At 37.7% G+C, this 19,581-nt stretch overlaps 1 protein-coding gene across 1 annotated transcript in view; it reads left to right on the forward strand.

Moving 5' to 3' along the window:
* Positions 1–18,040, forward strand: part of SHCBP1 (SHC binding and spindle associated 1) — a 38,380-nt gene extending 20,340 nt beyond the window's left edge. Inside the window, exons 6-13 of the mRNA XM_035025296.1 lie at positions 3,610–3,843; positions 3,934–4,102; positions 4,398–4,518; positions 7,546–7,677; positions 8,324–8,442; positions 14,678–14,764; positions 15,353–15,494; positions 16,844–18,040. Coding sequence (XP_034881187.1) covers positions 3,610–3,843; positions 3,934–4,102; positions 4,398–4,518; positions 7,546–7,677; positions 8,324–8,442; positions 14,678–14,764; positions 15,353–15,494; positions 16,844–17,169 — 1,330 coding nt within the window. The 3' untranslated portion in view covers positions 17,170–18,040. The remainder of the gene's footprint in view (positions 1–3,609; positions 3,844–3,933; positions 4,103–4,397; positions 4,519–7,545; positions 7,678–8,323; positions 8,443–14,677; positions 14,765–15,352; positions 15,495–16,843) is intronic.
* Positions 18,041–19,581: the final 1,541 nt, after the last annotated feature.

A 19,581-nucleotide genomic window follows, 5' to 3' on the forward strand; every position in this document is an offset into this window, starting at 1 on the left:
TAACTACTATGAAGGGATAGAATATGACTCTAAAAATGAAAAATAAATTTTTTTTTTTAAAAAAGGATTGATAAGATGTTGGTTGAAAAAGGGAAAAAGAAAAATTCAAAAAGAAATAAAAAGACAAAAAGACAGTTAAAAAAAATTAACTTTAAAAGACTAAAGAATCATGGTAAAAAAGCCGTGAATTCTATGTGCAGTAGTCCCCTAGCGCTGGAGTTCTGCCGTTCTCATTGATCGGTAAACTTGTTCTTGGCTGGCTGTTCTCGCTGATCTTCTGGGGAGGGGCCTGTTGCTGTGGTTTCCAAATGTCTCTGCCGGAGGCGGAATTGCCCCGCCCTTGCCCCCTCCCGGCTACGTAATCTGCTCGGGTTTGCTCTCAGGTGCTTTTGCTCCCTGGAGCTTTCCGTAGAGCTTTGGAGGCGGAGAGTGAAAATGGCGGCCTCCCAATCTCCGCCCCAGAGGAGCTGAGAACTTGGGCCCCGCTTCTCAGTGAGCCCCCAGAGAAAAGCAGTCAGTCACTCCCGTCTCCCCGGTCTCCGGCCGCACTCCATGCTCACCCGGCCTGCGACCGTGCGCCTCTATCTCTGGCCCCCGACCCCGGGTGGAGTCTCCAAACCCAGCAGATCCCTGCGGTGCACTCCCGCGCGGCTCCTCCCGGGGGAGGAAGGTGAGTCTCCCCGGATCTGCCGTTTGTTGGGTCCCTGCTGGAGGAGCAGGGGCCCGACTGTGCCGCGGATCACGGTGTATGGCAACCCCGAGCTGAGAGCCTGCGCCTGGGCTCCGCCTCTGCAACCGGCTTCCCTGCTCCGTTACCTGGGAGCTCTGCCACACTCAGGCAGCCCTGGTCTTTCTGTGACCCCGAGGGTCCTGAGACCACACTGTCCCGGAGGGTTCCACCCCCCGCTTAGCCACCAGAGTGACGTCCCTCAGCGGAGCAGACTTTTAAAAGTTCCAATTTTGTGCTCCGCGGCTCTATCACTTGCCAGAAGTGGCCGACAGAGGCCCCTCCCCCGCCGTCTATCCTCCCGAATATCGCCTCGGATTCACTTCTCCGCACGTCCTACCTTCCAGAAAGTGGTCGCTTTTCTGATGAGAGAGTTTTTGCTCTTCTTTTTTTCGATCTCCTGTTGAGTTTGTAGGTGTTCAGAATGGTTTGATCCCTATCCAGCTGAATTCCTGAGAGGAGACGGAATCCAGGTCTCCTACTCCTCTGCCATCTTGCCCTAGGAGTCTAATTTGTCATATTTTAATCGGGAAAAATGCTTACGTTATAAAAAACCTAGCTTAACCATGCAACCCAAGTAGTTGTTCTGCAGTGGTTTTGTTAAATGTTCATTCAGATTTCCACTAGATGGTACTCAAAGAGCAGGTAATTTTTCTTCTATTCATAAGTGGTAATTTAAAGGCAGTGCTGCAATAAGAAATTAGAAGTTGCACTCAAAAAAAATTTTTTTTCCTCTGTGAAAGATGATTGGTTACATAAGATAAGGCAGTTACCCTTTACATTTTTTGGAACCCAATTAGATTTAGTAAGTTTCTCTTGGTTTATATAGTAAATAATAAGTAAAAAAATATGTGAAAAATCTGGTTAATGGTTCTACCTGATTTAGAATTATGTATGATTTCTATTTAGCCTTTCCAATTTTTCCATTGTGCATTTCCTGTTTTCCCATAGTGTATTCAATAAAATGCCAGGATTTCAATAAGCTTACATATTTTCTAGTTTTGGTACACTTGCTCTTAGAAAGCAGTGATTGGTTTTGATTGAAGTGAAATGTAATGGTAGGTGAGTATTATGTATCTAGCAAATTTGATCTTGCAAAAGACTGTATTCTGAGTTGACTGCTTTACCTGTTAAAACAAGAAATGATTTACATACATACCTTGTACATCACTGGCAGGTGGGAAAGCCTAAGGGAGGAATTGCTTTCAGTTATGGAGAAGAAACTACGGTACTTGTTGGGGAAACTGGAATGTTATCAAAAGTAGGCAGACTCTATAGAAGGTCCCTAGGCAAAGGTAGGAGTAGTGTTATCAACAGGCAGGATTTAAAGGGAATCAAGCCATATTGTCTTGATTTTGTCCTGTAAGGTAAATGTTCTTCCTTTTTAATTCAAAACACTGTGCTTCAAAGCTTATGGGTCTGAGACACGGATGTTGGTTCATTGCTTCCAGGCCACAAAGTATCACTTTAATGAGAAGAAATAAGGTGATTGGCATGATATTGGAAATGCTAAGAAACTTCTTTTAAAATTTGAGTCTTAATCTTCATAACTTAATAGACCTGATCAAGCAGTCAGTGGTTTGGTTCCCAATTGTTTGTTTGCAAAGTGGATTTCTACAATATCTTTAAATGAGTATGGATTAACCAAAGCAGACAAAATCCATGCTTTTCAAGCTTCACCTAATTCATTCCCTTGAAAAGTGGAAAAAAATTATTTTTTATTTATTTTAAATACTGTTTGAATGTTAACTGTAATTTCATGTAAATTTGTTTAGGATGCGGTTTTGTTTTTCCCCCTATCTTATTTAGAGCATGACTAAGTTGATAAAACATCATCTAAGGCAATGGTTTTCAACCTTGACTGCACATTGGAATCCCCAAGGAACTTTAAAAAAAACCTCTCTACTTCTAGAGACCAAATTGGTCTGAATGGGGACCTGAGCATTTGTATTTTTAAAAGCTCCCCAGTGATTCTAATATGCAGCCAAGGTTGAAAAACTCTGGCCTCAGGCATAGCTAGTCAATACACTTTTAACTGAGAAATAAAGCAATTATTTTAAAACTATAGGTAATGACAATAAAATTGCAGTTTATTTTCAAATCCATTAATTTCACATCCATTAACGTGATTGTACTACATTCATAAATTATTTTATTGCATCTAGAAATACTTTTGGTTCTGTCTATATGTTTGAGAAGGTATATAAACTAATAATAAATTTTAAGTGCCAATAAGGTTGTCCAATACAAGGTTATTTTGTTTTAATCACTCTCTAGTTTAGTAATGGCAGCTTTATATTTTTTTTCTGAGAATCTCAAAGACTTACGTTTTTGAAACATACTGTAATAATCTTCCTAAGAGAATATTCAGCATAATTTTGTGCTGTAGTGCTTTAAATGTGAGGAAGGACTAAAGCCAATGCTTGAATCATTTTTAATTTTTGATCCTATAAATATGGTAATCTTCAACATTGTGAAACTATTGGGATACGTCCCTCCTCCCCACCCCACACCCCCAGATTGCCCTCTGACATCTGCTTATTAAGAATCTAATATATGAGAACATAATTTTTTATTAAATAATGATTACAAATGGTAAAATGTGAATTTCAGTGTTTCTAAAGCACAAATGCTTGGATCTAAGGACAAAACCCAGCAACTCCCCATAACAAGAAAAGTTAGTGACCTTAATGAAGTGGTTCTTAAAACTTTCAATAGCTTCCACTTATAATAGAGTGCTATTCAGAAAGACTTTCCATGTACCTGAGTTATGTACGATAAAATGCTTTTCTTTCTGGTCTTTGAGGACTAAATGGGTTGTTTTAATGATAGGAAAATGTGTCAGAAAGGCAGTGGATTTCAATTTGCTTTTAAACTTTCAGGCATTATGACATCCTTGAAGACCGAGTTCCTTCAGGACTTATTGTTGATTACCGCAATCTGTTGTCCCAATGTGAGGAGAGTTACAGGACATTTTTAAATCTGAGAAGCAGTTTGTCAAATTGTAGCTCTGATTCTGAGCAGGAAAACATCTCCATGGTTGAAGGGTTAAAATTGTATTCAGAGATTGAACAGTTGAAACAAAAGCTAAAACTCATTGAGAATCCTTTGTTGAGGTATGTGTGTCTTTGTTATTCTTAGTTAGTTGGCATCTTTTCTAACCAGCTATCTTACTAAGAACTGATGGGTCTGTTGGTTTCTCTAAGATACGTGTTTGGTTATCAGAAGAATTCGAACATCCAAGCAAAGGGCATTCGTCCAAATGGTCAGAAGGTCATGCATGTAGTCTCCTCCACCATGATGACTGGTCTCCTGCGGTCTCTGCTCAGGGACAGGCTTTGTCAGGAGCCTTGTAAGGAGGAAACAGAAATTCAGGTAAAAGGAGGTTTTTACCTCAGGTGGCTTTTTTTCTTCTAATTCACTCCGGTTTTCCTGAATCCTACAAAGCGTTTACAGGAGCTTACCAGAGTTGTTTATTTGTGAAATGGGTAGTAGTGAGAGCCCTGCCTTTCATCAGCATTAGTGACTTACCAAGCATGTGTTGATCATGAGGAGATACTTAAGTATGCAGTTTGGGCTCCCTTTATAAAGTGAAGCAGGAGGGACCTGGAGTGATATGTAGGTTGCCATTTTGGGGGGTATATATTTGCAATCTGTTGTTGTTTTCTAGTTCCATAGTGACCCGTTGTCTGCTATAAATGCCTGCTATGAAGGGGACACTGTGATTGTTTGTCCTGGCCATTACATGGTACATGGCACATTCGCCATTGCTGATTCCATTGAGTTGGAAGGTGAGTCTGGGATATCATGCAACCAAACTCTCTTGCATGATACGCTTAAGAAGACAGTAAGTCACTGATCTTGTTGAAGCTCCAAGAATATGATTTAATCCATTTGATCTCAAATGAGTTGCCTTAAAATATTAAAAGTATTTAAAGTGTATCGGGGGACGCCTGGATGGCTCAGTCAGTTAAGCGGCTGCCTTCAGCCCAGGTCATGATCCCAGGGTCCTGGGATCGAGTCCCACATTGGGCTCCTTGCTCAGCAGGGAACCTGCTTCTCCCTTTCTCTCCCTCTGCTTGTGCTCTCTCTGTCAAATAAATAAAATCTTAAAAAAAAAAAAAATAAAGTGTATGGGGGATTGACTCCATGTTTGAGCAACTTGAGGTATGATTCTTTGTATGTGTTGGGGAAAACAAGCACATAGAGAAAAAAAGACCATTAGGAAGAAGTATATTTCTAGATTGTAGGTGGTTTATGAAGAGGAAATCTCATTTCTAGAATAAAAATTTTTCCTAGCAATATTTTTTTAGAGTTTATTTTTTATTTCTTGCTTACTCTTATTTCTTATATGTTATGAATATGTTGATGCATGTTTTTTTTGTTTTTTGTTTTTAAATTTAACATATTTTTGCATGGGTATAGGTCCAACTTGAAAGTGGACCAAAAATCTTTTATCTTATTAATTTTTTATTTTTTATTTTAAATTATTTTTAATTTTCTTTTTAAGAGATTTTATTTATTTGAGAGAGAATGAGAGAGAGCACGATCAAGGGGTAGGGGTTAGAGGGGGGAAGCAGACTCTACTGAGCAGGGACTCGATCCCAGAACTCCGGGATCATGACCTGAGCTGAAGGCAGATGCCAAACAGACTTAGCCACCCAGGCATCCTTATTAATTATTTAAAAGCTTGCTGAGGGGCTTTTAAAGGTGGCTCAGTTAGTTGAGTGTCTGACTCTTGGTTTTGGCTCAGGTCATGATCTCAGGGTCTTGGGATCAAACCCAGCTATGGGCTTCACGCTCTGTGGGGAGTCTGCTTCTCTCTCTCTCCCTCTGCCCTTACCCAACTCATGCTCTTCCACTCTCTCTCTCTAGAGAAAAAAATAAATAAATAAAAGCTTGCTGAATGTCAAATTCTACACTTCGTATCGTAACCAAAGTGTACTTTTGAGAACATTTATGTTGAAAGATTCTATTAAAAATAACTTTTTAGCAGTCATAATCTTATTGTACATTTAGAGTGATTCCTAAATTTAGGTTACTTTACAATTGTTCATCTTGTCCTGTGTATTTCTATAACATGTCAAATTTAGATGCACCTGTTCAACTATTTACCAAAAGAGCTTCAAGTTAGCAATAAAGCTTGTAATGCAAAAAATCGTTTATCATTTTGGGACTTGTGCAGCTGTTCACAAACTGCTTAAGCTATGTTCTTTATCTTTATCTTGTCAAAACTTCTTAATGGAAGCAAGGCTGGGAGTTTAATTTCCTGCTGTTCACTAGTACATCACCTCACCCCCTTTTTTGTTTTATGTATGTAATTTTTGTTCTTTCTCCTCTCCAATATTTGATATATAATAGATGTGTGTGTATAAATAACACATCTGCAGGATAAATCACTGCAATAAAAACACTTTACTTTTTGGCCTAGTGAAAATAGCATTGATATTATAGATTGTATGGTGGATAAGAGTTCTTCCTAGATTGGTAAGGATATTAATAATGAAATTGCCAAAGTATAATAAATAACCATATAGAATTCTGATAGTTAAGTGTAAAGATAACTAGATTTACTGACAGAAGGCATTTCTGAGAATTTGAGAAATCCTATGGTATCTCTAATGTGAATTTATGGAGTACTTGTTCATGAGTAAGATTAAAGGTTATCTGATATCTTTTCTGATCTATAGCTAACACTTATCACAGGAGGTATATAATTGAGTACCACTGTGTGTAGGGTGTTAACAGTACTTGTAGTAGGGTTTTTCTTTCTTGTTTAGAACATATATTCGCTTAAGTGATGGTTTTATCTACATAAGAATATGTAGCTTGTTTATGCAGTAATCTGTTTTTCTCTCAATACGACATTTGATTTTTAAATTTTTTTTTGATGATAAAAAACAATGGTTATTAAAGAAAATGTTCCAACTACAGGCAGACACAAAAAGAATCAGGGAAAAAAAATACTTATAATCCAGTCATCCAGAGTCCACCACTGGCAGCATTCCCGAGTATGGAGTCCTCTTGCATTCTCCTTCAGTGCCCCTGAAAGCTTGTCTGTGTCCTTTGAGTACAACTTCACTGGTTTTGCCTTTAATGTAGTGACTGCTTTCATTTACTCAAGCAAAGACTCATCTTAGACAACGAGAGTTATTTCTTACAGCTTTGTCTATGTGCTTTGTTTTATGATAAAAGTCAGGCAACTTCTCTAGTTTTCTGATATTCCAGTTTTTTGTACTCCTGTTCAGAGGTCTGGCCTGTATTATTAGTTTGGGATTTGTAGAGATCCAATGTTTTTTTATTGGTTTACAAAGTAGACCTATTTTTTCAATAATTAAAATGTTTTAAGTCAGTTTGTCACATTCTAAGTCAGTCTAAGAGACTACTAAAATTAGAAAATCTTGAGAAATACTTAGGTTTTTAAACCTAATTTATATTAGAATGATAGAATTTTAGAGTTGGGAAAAAACCTATAAGGGTTAAATGCTTTAAAGCTTTTTGAACCAGCTGTATTTAGGGTTATTTATTTTTATATAGCAGTTTTATAAGCAAATTTAGTGCTGAGTTAGTCTGAGTTGGTTGATAGGGTAGTCTTCCTGATATGGTGGCAAATTGAGGAATTGTTATTATTAAAAGTTGTATACCCTGGTTTAAATTAAACAAGATATGTGGGGAGATAATTAGATTTTATTTAAATGCAACTCGGTTGACTGGTCTCATATCATTTGGAGCCATTGAAATAGAGAAATCTATTGTAGCAGTTTTATGTTTAGACATTTCCCCTCACCCATCTTAAATGCTCTTGTTCTCTTCCTTAGGATATGGTCTACCAGATGATATTGTGATAGAAAAGAGGGGCAAAGGAGATACTTTTGTGGATTGTACAGGTGTGGATATTAAAATCTCAGGAATAAAATTTATTCAGCATGATGCTGTAGAAGGAATCTTGAGTAAGTATGTGAATATTTCCTGTATTATTTTGTTTCAGGTTTTAAAAGAAAACTTTACTTTTCCTGGAAGATGCAATTTAATAAACCACTTTTGAGTATATGGAAGGAAGGCTGATTATTTATGTACATAACATGATGACTTAGGAAGCTTACTCTAAAAAATAGTCTATTCTTGAAAATTTGTTAGTTTAATATTGGTTTCCTTGTGATCACTTTTTTTTTTTTTTTAAACATTCCAATATTGTGGTCTGTGTTCTTTGTATTTGACTTAGCCCTAGACTCAATGCAGCTCTATTCACATTGTGCTGGTATTGGTTTTCTAGAATCTGTATTCCCCTTTCTTAAATTGGGTCTCCTTTTTTTCTCCCTTCCAAGATACTCATGAAAGTTACTTTCTGATACTTTTTTGGTAATGAAAAGTGCTTTTTAACCTAATTTTGCATTTCTGAGATCAATTCATTTGTTTTTAAGAATGCTGCTTTTAGATTTTAGTCATTATTTTGTATATTATGAATTTGAATTTCCAGTAACAAAGTTTAAATGGTAGCTAGAGAAATATTTAGACCACCTAATGTCAGCTCTAGACCATTTCTAATACTGGAAACACATATTACTTAAAGCATTTGACTGCATGTTTTCATCCTAGTAATTCACCGTGGTAAGACCACATTGGAAAGCTGTGTGCTGCAGTGTGAAACTACAGGAGTCACAGTGCGAACATCAGCAGAATTTTTAATGAAGAACTCGGATTTATATGGTGCCAAGGTAGGAAAATCTCTTATCCTTTGGGGAAGTAGCTTAGGTTTAAGTTCTAAATACATAAACAAAATGTCGGACCAACATGTAAATGCAGACTCCTGTTCTCTTTCTTCAAAGCAGGTCAGACACGTTTATGTACTAAGTCAGGCAGATTTCAGTTGTATAAGGAAGAAAAATAAGAAATCTCAGTTTCTCTGTGGTAACTTTGAGAAATTTAGACCCTTCACATTTCTTAACTTTGTAAATGATTTTGTAGCAATTGAAGCTCAGTTGCTTTTGTTTTTTAATTAGACTTTTTGTTTTGAGAGAATTGCTGAGATAATATGTTGTTGTTAGAAGTAATACAGAGATCCTATATGTGTATTCTGTACTAGTTTCCCCCAGTTGTAACATCTTGCAAAACTGTATAGCACAACAGGATAGCATCCACTCAGTCAAGTTGAGTATTTCCATCATTCCAAGCATCCTGCATATTGCCTTTTGATAGTGACATCCACTTGCTTCTCCTACAGACTTTTTAAATCACTCTCTTCTCCATTTCTGTTATTTCACTATTTCAGGAATGTTATGTAAATGTAAATCATCATAACCTTCTGGGATTGGTTTTTTTCACTCAGCACAGTTTTCTGGAGCTTCATCCAAGTTGTAGGTACCAAGTGTTTGTTCTTTTTTATTGCTGAATAGTATTCCAGCATATGGTTGTTGCACAGTTTAACTGTTCACCTGTTGAAGGATATCTGGATTGTTTCCAGGTTTTGGCTATTGTAAATCAAGCTGCAGCAAACATTTGTGCACAGGTTACTATGTGAACAGTTTTCATTTCTCTGGAGTAAATGCCCAGGAGTGTGGTTGTAGGTCACATGGTAGCTGCATCTACTATATACCCTTTTTAAAGACATGGTCAAACTTTTCCAGGGTAGTTCTATCATTTTACATTCCCATCAATGATGTTTGAATGATACAGTTTCTCCATATCCTCACCAGCATTTGGTATTTTTACTGTTTAATTTTAGCCATTCTGATAGGTGTATGGTTTTAATTTGCCTTTACCTAGTGGTTAGTGATGTGGAACATTTTTTCATATGCTTACTTGCCATCCTTCTCTTCAGTGAAATGTCTATTTGTGACTTCTGCCCATTTTCTAATTAGATTATTCTTTTTTACTGTAGAGTTTTGAGAGTTCTTTTTATATTCTAGATACTAGTCCTCTGGTGGGTATTTGTTTTGCAGATTTTTTTTTTTTTTGAGAGAGAGAGAGAATGTGCACATACGTCTGCAAGCAGGTGGGGAGGGAAGGGCAGAGAGAGAGGGAGAGAGAGAATCCCAAGTCCAGCCATGGCACCATGTCCAGCTCAGAGCCCTACCTGGGGTTTGATCCCATGACCCTGAAATCATGACCCAAATCAAAATCAAGAGTTGGATGCTCGGGTGCCTGGGTGGCTCAGTTGGTTAAGCGACTGCCTTCAGCTCAGGTCATGATCCCGGAGTCCTGGGATCGAGTCCCACATCGGGCTCCCGGCTCGGCGGAGAGCCTGCTTCTCCCTCTGACCCTATCCCCTCTCATGCTGTTTCTCTCTCTCTCTCAAGTAAATAAAGAAAGAAAGAAAGAAAGAAAAAAAAAAAGAGTTGGATGCTCAACCGACTGAGCCACCTAGGTGCCCCTGCAGATTTTTATGCTAGTCTATAGCTTATCTTTTCATTTTCTTCACACAGGCTTTTATAGAGCAAAGCTTTAAATTTTGATGAAGTATAATTTATCGATTTTTCCTTGTATGGGCAGTGCTTTTGGTGTTAAGTGTAAGAACTCTTTGCCCAGCCTTAGATCGCAAAGATTTTCTCTTTTTTTTTTTTTTTCTAAAAATTTTATAGTTTACCTTTTACACTTAAGATCATGATCTATTTTTGAGTAAATTTTGGTGTTAATGTGAGTTTTAGGTTAAGGTTTATTTATTTGCCCATAAATGTTCAATTGTAACCACATCATCTCTTGAAAAGCCTGTCCTTCTTCCAAGAGATTGGTTTTGCACCTTTGTCAAAAATCATCTGGGAAATTTGTGTGGGCCCATTTCTGGGTTCTCTGTTCCGTTCCACTGATCTGTGTAGCTATCCCTCCACCATAACCTGCTCCTGTAAAGTCTTAAAATCTGATAGAATGATTCCTCCCACTTTATTGGTCTTTTCTAAAATTGCTTCAGCTATTCTAGTTCCTTTGCCTTTCAATAAAAGTTTTAGAAAAATATTGTCTCTATCTACAAAAAATCTAGCTGAAATTGTGATATGAATTCTAGTAAACCTGTATATCAATTTGGGGAGGATGGACATCTTTTTTATGTTGAATCTTTCAATGTTGTGAACACTGTGTCTCTCCCATTTATTTACATCTTTGATTTCTTTCGTCAGCATTTCTATAATTTTCAGTATACAAGTCTTGTATGTATTTTGTTAGATTTGTATGTAAATATTTCATTTTTTTAGGTGATTGTAAGTCATCTCATGTTTTTAATTTCAATTCCATGTGTTCATTTCTACTATATAGAAACACAATTGACTTTTGTCTTATCTCATGTGACCTTCCTGACTTTTCTTAGTTCTAGGAGTGTTGTAGATTCCTTGGGATTTTCTATGTAGACAATCATGTCATCTGCAAATAGGGACAGTTTTATTTCTTCCTTTCTGATCTGAATGGTGTTTTTCCTTTTTTTGCTTTACGGCACTGACTAGAACTTCTAGCACTATGTTGAATAAGAGTGGTCAGAGTGGACATCTTTACCTTGTTCTCGATATTAGGGAGAATGTATCAGTATTATACCATTAAGTACAGGGTAAGTAGGCTTTTTGTAGATATTCTTTCTTTTTTTTTTTAAGATTTTATTTATTCATTTGAGAGAGAGAGAGAGACAGAACACAATCCGTGGGAAAAGCAGAGGGAGAGGGAGAAGCAGGCTCCCCGCTGAGCTGGGAGCTCGACATGGGGCTCAATCACAGGACCCTGAGATCATGACCTGAGCCAAAGGCAGACACTTAACCGACTGAGCCACCGAGGTGCCCTGTAGATATTTTTTATCAAGTTGAAGAAGTTCTCTATTTTTGTATTGTGAGAATTTTTTTTTTTTTTAATTTATTTATTCATGAGAGACAGAGAGAGAGAGAGGCAGAGGGAGAAGCAGGCTCCCAAGGAGCAGGGAGCCTGATGCGGGACTCGATCCCAGGACCCTGAGATCATGACCTGAGCCGAAGGCAGACGCCCAACCATCTGAGCCACCCAGGCACCCTGTATTGTGAGAATTTTTATAATGAATGTGTGTTGACATTTGTCAGATGTTTTTTCTTCATCATTTCATATGATTACATGATTTTTCTTTTTGGACAAAAGAAATGGTGGATTACATTGTTTTTTCAAATTTTGAACCAGTTTTGCATCCCTAGAATAAACACAATTTAGTCATAGTGTATATTTTTTTATATATTGCTGTATTATATTTGCTAATATGTTGTGAGGAGTTTTTACATCTGTATTCATGAGGGATATTGAAGTTTTCTTTATTTGCACTGTCTTTGTCAAGTTTTGGCATCAGGATATTAGCTTCATAAAACAAATTTAGAAGTGTTCCCTTCACTAGCTTGCATTAATTCTTTAAATGTTTAGTAGGTTTTTCCAGTGAAACCGTTTCAACCTGGAGATTTCTTTTTTGGCAGTTTTAAAATTATGAATTCAATATCCTTAGTAGTTATAGGGCTGTTCAAATGACCTATTTCGTATGAGGTGAGTTAGCAGATATGCTCATAGGTTACAGAGCCCCTGTGAGTGGGCATCAGGGTGGTGGTGAAGGGCTTTCCTGTTTGTTGGCAGTGGTAGCATGGCTTCTGGTGTTACGGGTGTTATATGCACCACCTCCCACCCAGCCTCTTAGGCCTCACACCAGCCTGGGGAGGCAGGTGACATCTCTTCTGCTAAGTTGTCAAGTTTACATGTTTTGAGTTGTTTGTAGTGTTCCTTTAATTTTTGGATGTCTGCAGGGTCAGTGCTGCTGTCTCATTTTATTCTTGATATTGATAAGTTTGTTATAGTCCCACAGATCCCTGAGGCTCTATTCACTTTTCTTTTTCAGTGCATGCTCTCTCTGTTGTTCAGATTGGGTAATTTCTGTTCTGTCTTCCCAGTTCGCTGAATCTTTGCTCTGTCTTTTCCTTTCTGCTGGTGAGCCCATCCATGGAGCTCTTTATTTGTTATTTTTGAGTTCTGAAATTTCCATTTGGTCCTTTATATTTTCTGTTTCTTCGCTGAGACTTTCTATTTCTGTATGTGCCTTTCATTTTTCATTTGTTTTAAGTATGTTCATAATGCTCATTAAACATTTTTAACATGGCTGCTTTAAAATGATTGTCAGCTAATTCTAACATCGCTGGACATCTTGGTTTTGGCATCTATTGACCATCTTATTCAGTTTGACATCTTCCTTGCTCTTGGTATGGCAAGTGATTTTCAGCTAAAACCTGGGTATTTTGTACTGTATTATGAGAGCCTGGATCTTCTGTTTTAGTGACACCACTGCAGGAAGGGATGGGGTGGAGGCCACTGCCTTGTTACTGCCAGGTGGAGGGTCATAGAAGTCCAGGTTCCCCATTTAGCCTCCATTGATACCCGGTTTGAATGGGGGAGGTGTTACTGCTGAGAGGGGTTGGAAATTCTGGTTTCTTACATGGTGTCCACTGACACTGTGGCCCACAGCAGTGGCCTTGTTACCACTGGGCAATGGTGAAAGTCCAGACTTTCTACCAGGCCTGCTCTGATACCACTCTAGTGGGGAGGGGGAGTGGCCCTTTGTTACTGTCGGGTGGGAGTGTGTAGTCTCCACTGATGCTGCTAGGGCCTTGTTATTGGCTGGTGGGTATGCACATCCTGGCTTCTTGATTGGCCTTCTCTGACACCACACCATGGGGAGAGTTGGGGTGCCTGGTAACAGCCTTGAGAAGGTGGAATTCTGTTCTCTCTTGGCATTTGCCAGCATGCATGGGGATGGGCCACTGTTTCTATCTTTGGTGTTTGGCTGGAAGGGAGCTATAATTGTCTGAAAGTTTTCTCTCTGGGCTGCCTGGTCCTTTGGCTAGAGAGAGCAGGCTTTTCAGGAGGTTTTTCTGGTCTGTGTTTGGTGTTTATGGATTGCCAGCTTCTTCAGCCTCAAGTCTGGGGAAGAAAGCCCACTTAGCAGATCTTTTACCTAACAGAGAGTTACCCTGGTGTGTGGTGGGCCATGTGGGCATATATGTTCTCGTATCCCCAAAGGGGGAATTAATAATAAATGTTTTCTCATGGCATGTATTACTGTTAGAGAAACAACTCAATATACATGCAGTAGGTGTGTTATAAATGGTTAATAGCAGCTCTTCTTCATGTGTGATATTGTGTATGAAATTATTCCAAAAAGTGATTTCTTAAATAACTATAGAGGTTTGAGTAAATTATTTTTACTTCCCAAAGTGCTTAGTATAACTTCAGGAAATAAATTATGACTGTTACTATTACTTCTTAATTGGTACCTTGTGGTCCCAAGGGACAGTATGAAAGAATTGGGGCATGCATGGATCTTTCTGGTTACTTTGTACAAATGAGACACTTGAATTGGCTGCTAATTTTAACATGTGTGTAGTAGTGGAGGCCATTAATTGTTTAGCTCATAGAAGTGATTTTTAAGTTATATTGGGATGTTTTAAAACTGATGTGTTTTTAAAAATATCGGGTCTTTTTTCTATCCTTATGTTACAATATTTTACTAGACTCATACTGTTCTCCAACTAATTGACTATCTCAGAGAGGATGTTCATTTTAAATAAGTGCAAAAAAAAATTTACTAAACTCATACTGTTCTCCAACTAATTGACTATCTCAGAGAGGATGTTCATTTTAAAAAAGTGCAAAAACAAATAATTTGTTCTTTTTCTTTGGCAGAATCAGAAAACTGACTTGTCCAGAATGAAAGGGAGTGGGACAGTAATCAGGTGTTGATAATCTTAGCCAGTGTTTTGTGTGTGTATCTGTGTATGGTTTTGAAAGTGATAAATGATAGACAACTTGCTGGAAATGGAGCAAATGGAAATGTAGGTTAGAAATATCTAATAAAACTTTCTGTAAAACACTTTATATTTGCACTGTGTTAAGGTTTAAGAAGTGATTGTAATAAACCTTCTCTTGTAGTCCTGCCTTTAAAAAACTGATTATGATACCTTAAAATGTAACTTGTAGGGTGCTGGTATAGAAATATATCCTGGGAGTAAGTGCACCTTAAGTGACAATGAAATCCATCACTGCAAGGAAGGGATACTCATTAAGGTAAGTGCACCTGCTAAAACACCCTCTTTCCAAAGGTTAGTTAGAATGGTTTCATCTAAGAAATAGTTATGTTTCATTAAATTCCCATGTTGAGTTCTATTGTTTTCTGGTTTTGAAAAGCACCAACAGTATATACATCTTAATAATGCTCTTGATAGGGCGCCTGGGTGGCTCAGTTGGTTAAGCGACTGCCTTCGGCTCAGGTCATGATCCTGGAGTTCCAGGATCGAGTCCCACATCGGGCTCCCTGCTCAGCAGGGAGTCTGCTTCTCCCTCTGACTCTCCTCCCTCTCATGCTCTCTGTCTCTCATTCTCTGTCTCGCAAATAAATAAAATCTAAAAAAAAAAAAATAATGCTCTTGATATTAGTAGTTGGTGATTGAGGGTCTTTTGTGAGAATACTTTGCTGTCTATAGATCTGCAGAAATGACAGAGGAATGCTGTGTCACTCAGACTGTGCTACCACTTATTAGTAAGCATAGCTTTCTCCTTTATTTTTAGAATAGCCTGAAAAAAGTGAGAAGATTTTTAAAATCAGGCCGTGTTGAATATGACAGTTCCTTAAAACATTTGTTTTCAATGTCACAGGACTTCTTAGATGAGCATTATGACATTCCCAAAATATCCATGGTGAATAATGTCATACATAATAATGAAGGTTATGGTGTTGTCTTGGTGAAACCTACAATCTTCTCTGACCTGCAGGAAAATGTCCAAGATGAAATTGAAGGTATGCTATATTTAGTGATTTTTTAAAATAAAAATCAGATTGGGCACCTGGGTGGCTCAGTTGTTAAATGTCTGCCTTCAGCTCAGGTCGTGATCACAGGGTCCTGGGATCGAGCTTCGCATCGGGCTCTCTGCTCAGTGGGAAGCCTGTTTCTCCCTCTCCCACTCCCCCGCCTGCTTGTGTTCCCTCTCTTGCTGTCTCTCTCTGTCAAATAAATCTTTAAAAATAAATAAATAAAAATAAAAACCAGATCTAGTTTGCTTTATTTCAGCATTAATTCATGACTTTCAAGCCATGACCTAGATTACTATGAAATCTCAGTCCGAGGGATTAAGCATTGGCATGGGTGAGGAAAGTAGTCCTCATCAGCCTTCAGGACCCACTCCAGTTCTCTGAGGTCTTTTTCTTCTCACAGTTCTGTAGGTCAGAAGTTCAGGTGGGCTTGGCTGCATTATGTACTTAGGGTCTCACAGGGTGAAATTAAGGTGAATGGGCTTTTATCTGAGAGCTCTGGGGGGAACATCTGCTTCGGAGCTCATTCGTATTGGCAGAATCCATTTCCTTGAGGCTGTAGGAATGAGGTCTCCATTTTTTTGCTATTGGCTGGGGATTGTTCTCAGCTTCTAGAGGCCACTGTCAGGTCCTTGCCCCATAACCTCTCTGTCTCAGCAACCTTCCTTAAGAGAACCTCCCTCAAGGCAAATTTTGCTCATCCTTCAAATTTCTCATGTTTTGAATTTCTTCATGCTTTCCTCTTCTTCATCTAGCCAGAGAAAACCCTGCTTTTAAAGAGTCCATATGATTAGGTTAGGGAAACCTGAATTATCTTCTTAAAGTCAGCTGATTACATGCAGAAAATCCTTTTGCCATTTAACAATCATGAAAGTAACACCGGGGATTGGGCATCATAGGAACCATCCAGAATTCTGCTCCTCTATAACACTCATAATGCTGGCATTAGCTGCTAGAGTGGGAATTCTTTTAGGAAGAGTGGCACTGTCTTATTAATCTGTGCATCTAGCTCCTTACCACCACGCTTAGTAGGTAAATACCCAAAAAAGGTCCGTTGAGTGAATGACATTCTAGGATAATAAGAGAAAAGAATTCAAAACTGGTAATCCTGTATGAGGGTCAGAAAGCCTTGGTACAAAGAGTAAGACAGCTTTTCATTGAGATACTTAATGGCAAAGAGTTTGTAGAATCCAGTCGGATGACAGCAGGAATCCTTGGCAGAAAACACTTGAAAGCTCTAATAGAATGTAGAAATATATATATTATATATATATATATATAATATATTTTGTTGGGTTATTTTGTACATTTAACTTTGTTATAATTTGTTTCTCCAGAAAATAGAGCACTTAAAATTCTGACAAGTGAGGAGGCAGGCACAGCGGAAAGGGTGGATCTAGAAGAGTTGATTCAGTGTGCAACTGGCAAAATGGAGCTTTATGCAAGATCCAGCCTTTCTGAGCAGGTTGAAGGCAACTGTGAAATTGTAAATGAACTAGTTGCTGCCTCCACACAGAAGGGCCAGATGAAGAAGAAAAGGTTGAGTGAACTGGGGATCACACAAGCTGATGACAACTTAATGTCACAGGAGATGTTTGTTTCAATTGTGGGCAACCAGTTCAAGTGGAATGGGAAAGGGAGTTTTGGCACATTTCTTTTCTGACCACCATGATGTAAATAGATAGCAAAATATTGGATTTTGCACATGCTGTCCCGAGAATCACTGCTGCTATCATAGTTCACTTCATGTCTGGATTTTATATTAGATAAATTTGATTGGGTTTGAGTGAAATGTACATCTATTTCTATCTGCAGGTGTTGCACGTGAAACATTCCCTCTGTATAAGGAAGGTCATAAAAGCATATAGAAAATATTTAAAGATTTCTTATCTAGAAAGTCTTGCTTTCTCAAACACATCATTCTGTCATATTATTAAGCCTATCAGTAACTTTCTAGTGTAAATACACTTTAACCTAGCACTTCAAAGATGAGGAAAAAAGTCAGAGAATGCAAGATGAGTGCGCAGAAATGCAATAGGTGTCAAATGTGCAGGGTTCTTACACTTGTCTTTTTCTCCCAATTACAGCAAGTTTGATTTCCATGCTGCATTTGCATAATACTTGTCTTAAAATAAAAGCTTTTATGATTGGGAGGTTATCTGCATAATCAGGCTTATTATTGAGAATCTGAGTGGGATGCATTTTTGTGTTGAACTATGTAATCATCAAAACAGTAATAGATAGCATGGCAGGTTTGAAACATATGAGATGTGTTATTCAGAGCCAATGCGTATATAGAGCATTTTCACTGTTGCTGAATATGAATGATTAAAAAGAAGGTGTTTTTCTTTCGCCATAACAGTATTCTGATCGAATTCAAATGTCTTACACACAGTGATTACTTTTACAATATGTATCAGCTCTGTGTTCTTGAATATTGTATTGTAAAACACAGCTTTTAAAAATATTTATATTTTTAAAAAGTATATGTGACATTAATATGCTTATTAAAATTAAAATGATAAAATAATAAATTGAATGTTGTTATATTTTTCCAGACGCGTTATGGGCCATAGTGCTGTGTAGCATATGTGGCCCTTTGGAATGCACACAAAATTGTTTATCTTTTTAGCGTTTCAGAAGGAGTATTAAATTTTTTCTTCAGTGTGGTTGTTTATTTCTTAAATTCGCATACATTATTCTTATTTTTCAGTGCTACTAAATGTGGAAGAATTTATGTTGGATATTTTGTTTGACCATTGAAAGGCATTTTTCTTTTACTCTTTTTAAATCCTGTTGCAGAGGTAATGCTAATTAATTCTGCATCAACTTGAGCCAAATACTGATTTAAAAATCACTTATTCAGCTTTTTAAAAAAATCAAATTGGTTTTCCAGTCAAATTTCCACTTTATCTTGGAGTTTAGATTTCATATATTGTAACTTGCTGGAGTGTCAAGAGAATGACAAGTAACAAGATAAGTAAAATGAATACCTTTATTCTTTTTTAAAACATAGTTTTTAGATTTCATTTCTAAGTTTAAATCTAAACTTATATTAATTTTTATTCATGTGATAAGTTATTAGTGAGTAGGCCCTAATGCATTCTTATTTAAGTTATGTAGAGTACATTTTGCCTCATTTGTGAAGAGTTGAACACTTTAGATGACTTAGTATAGGGGTAGAGAGAGAGCTCTGGAAGGCTGTGGATTTGACATTTGAGATGAAAACATTGACATGGGAGAAGGACTATCTTCAATGTTGACTGAATTATGTTGATTGAAGTACCATATGTCCTATCCTTGTGGTCTGCTCTTAGTGTAATCTTGGAATTTATGGCAGGTAGCAAAATTCTGTACCTTGATTTGAGTATTTGAGGTTCTCTAGAAGTATCTCCTTTGGTTTCTTATTCTCTTATGCCACAGATATGTAAATGAATGTATTTTCATTCATTCAGCAGAGGTCATTTATTCTCAAGTGTGGCCATCCCACTTTTCTAGGACTTCTGCCATTTCTAGTTGTAGGAGGTTGGAGAAATACCCACTTATCAGATTTGGCTCTTTGGAGGGAGGTTGAGGAAACTTACCTATAGAACTTTGATGAGTACCTAGGAGTAATCCCACTTATGTTGCTTTGTAATTCAGTTTACTCTTTTTATTTCTATTACTTTCTAGGAAAAAAATTCCATAGGCTTCTATGGAAACTGATGATTAGGCCTTGATGCAAATTTTATACCTAGCATGTAATTTTAAAACATTTTATTCTATGACTTAAAAAATTACATATATGTACAAAATTTTTAAGTTTTTTTTTAAAGATTTTTATTTATTTGACAGAGAGAGGGCAAGAGAGCACAAGCAGGGGGAGCTGCAGAGGGAGAGGGAGAAGCAGACTCCCCTCTGAGCAGGGAGCCCAATACAGGGCTCGATCCTAGGACCCTGAGATCATGACCCGAGCTGAAGGCAGATGCTTAACTGACTGAGGCACCCAGGCGCCCCTATTTTTAAAGTCTTATATGTGTTAAAGTGAACATTCTCCTCTTTTCCCAGTTTTCACTATTAATAGAAAAATACATAT

The sequence above is a fragment of the Mirounga leonina genome, unplaced genomic scaffold (assembly GCF_011800145.1).
Source record: "Mirounga leonina isolate KUSES-001 unplaced genomic scaffold, KU_Mleo_1.0 Mir_180, whole genome shotgun sequence".
NCBI lineage: Eukaryota > Metazoa > Chordata > Mammalia > Carnivora > Phocidae > Mirounga > Mirounga leonina.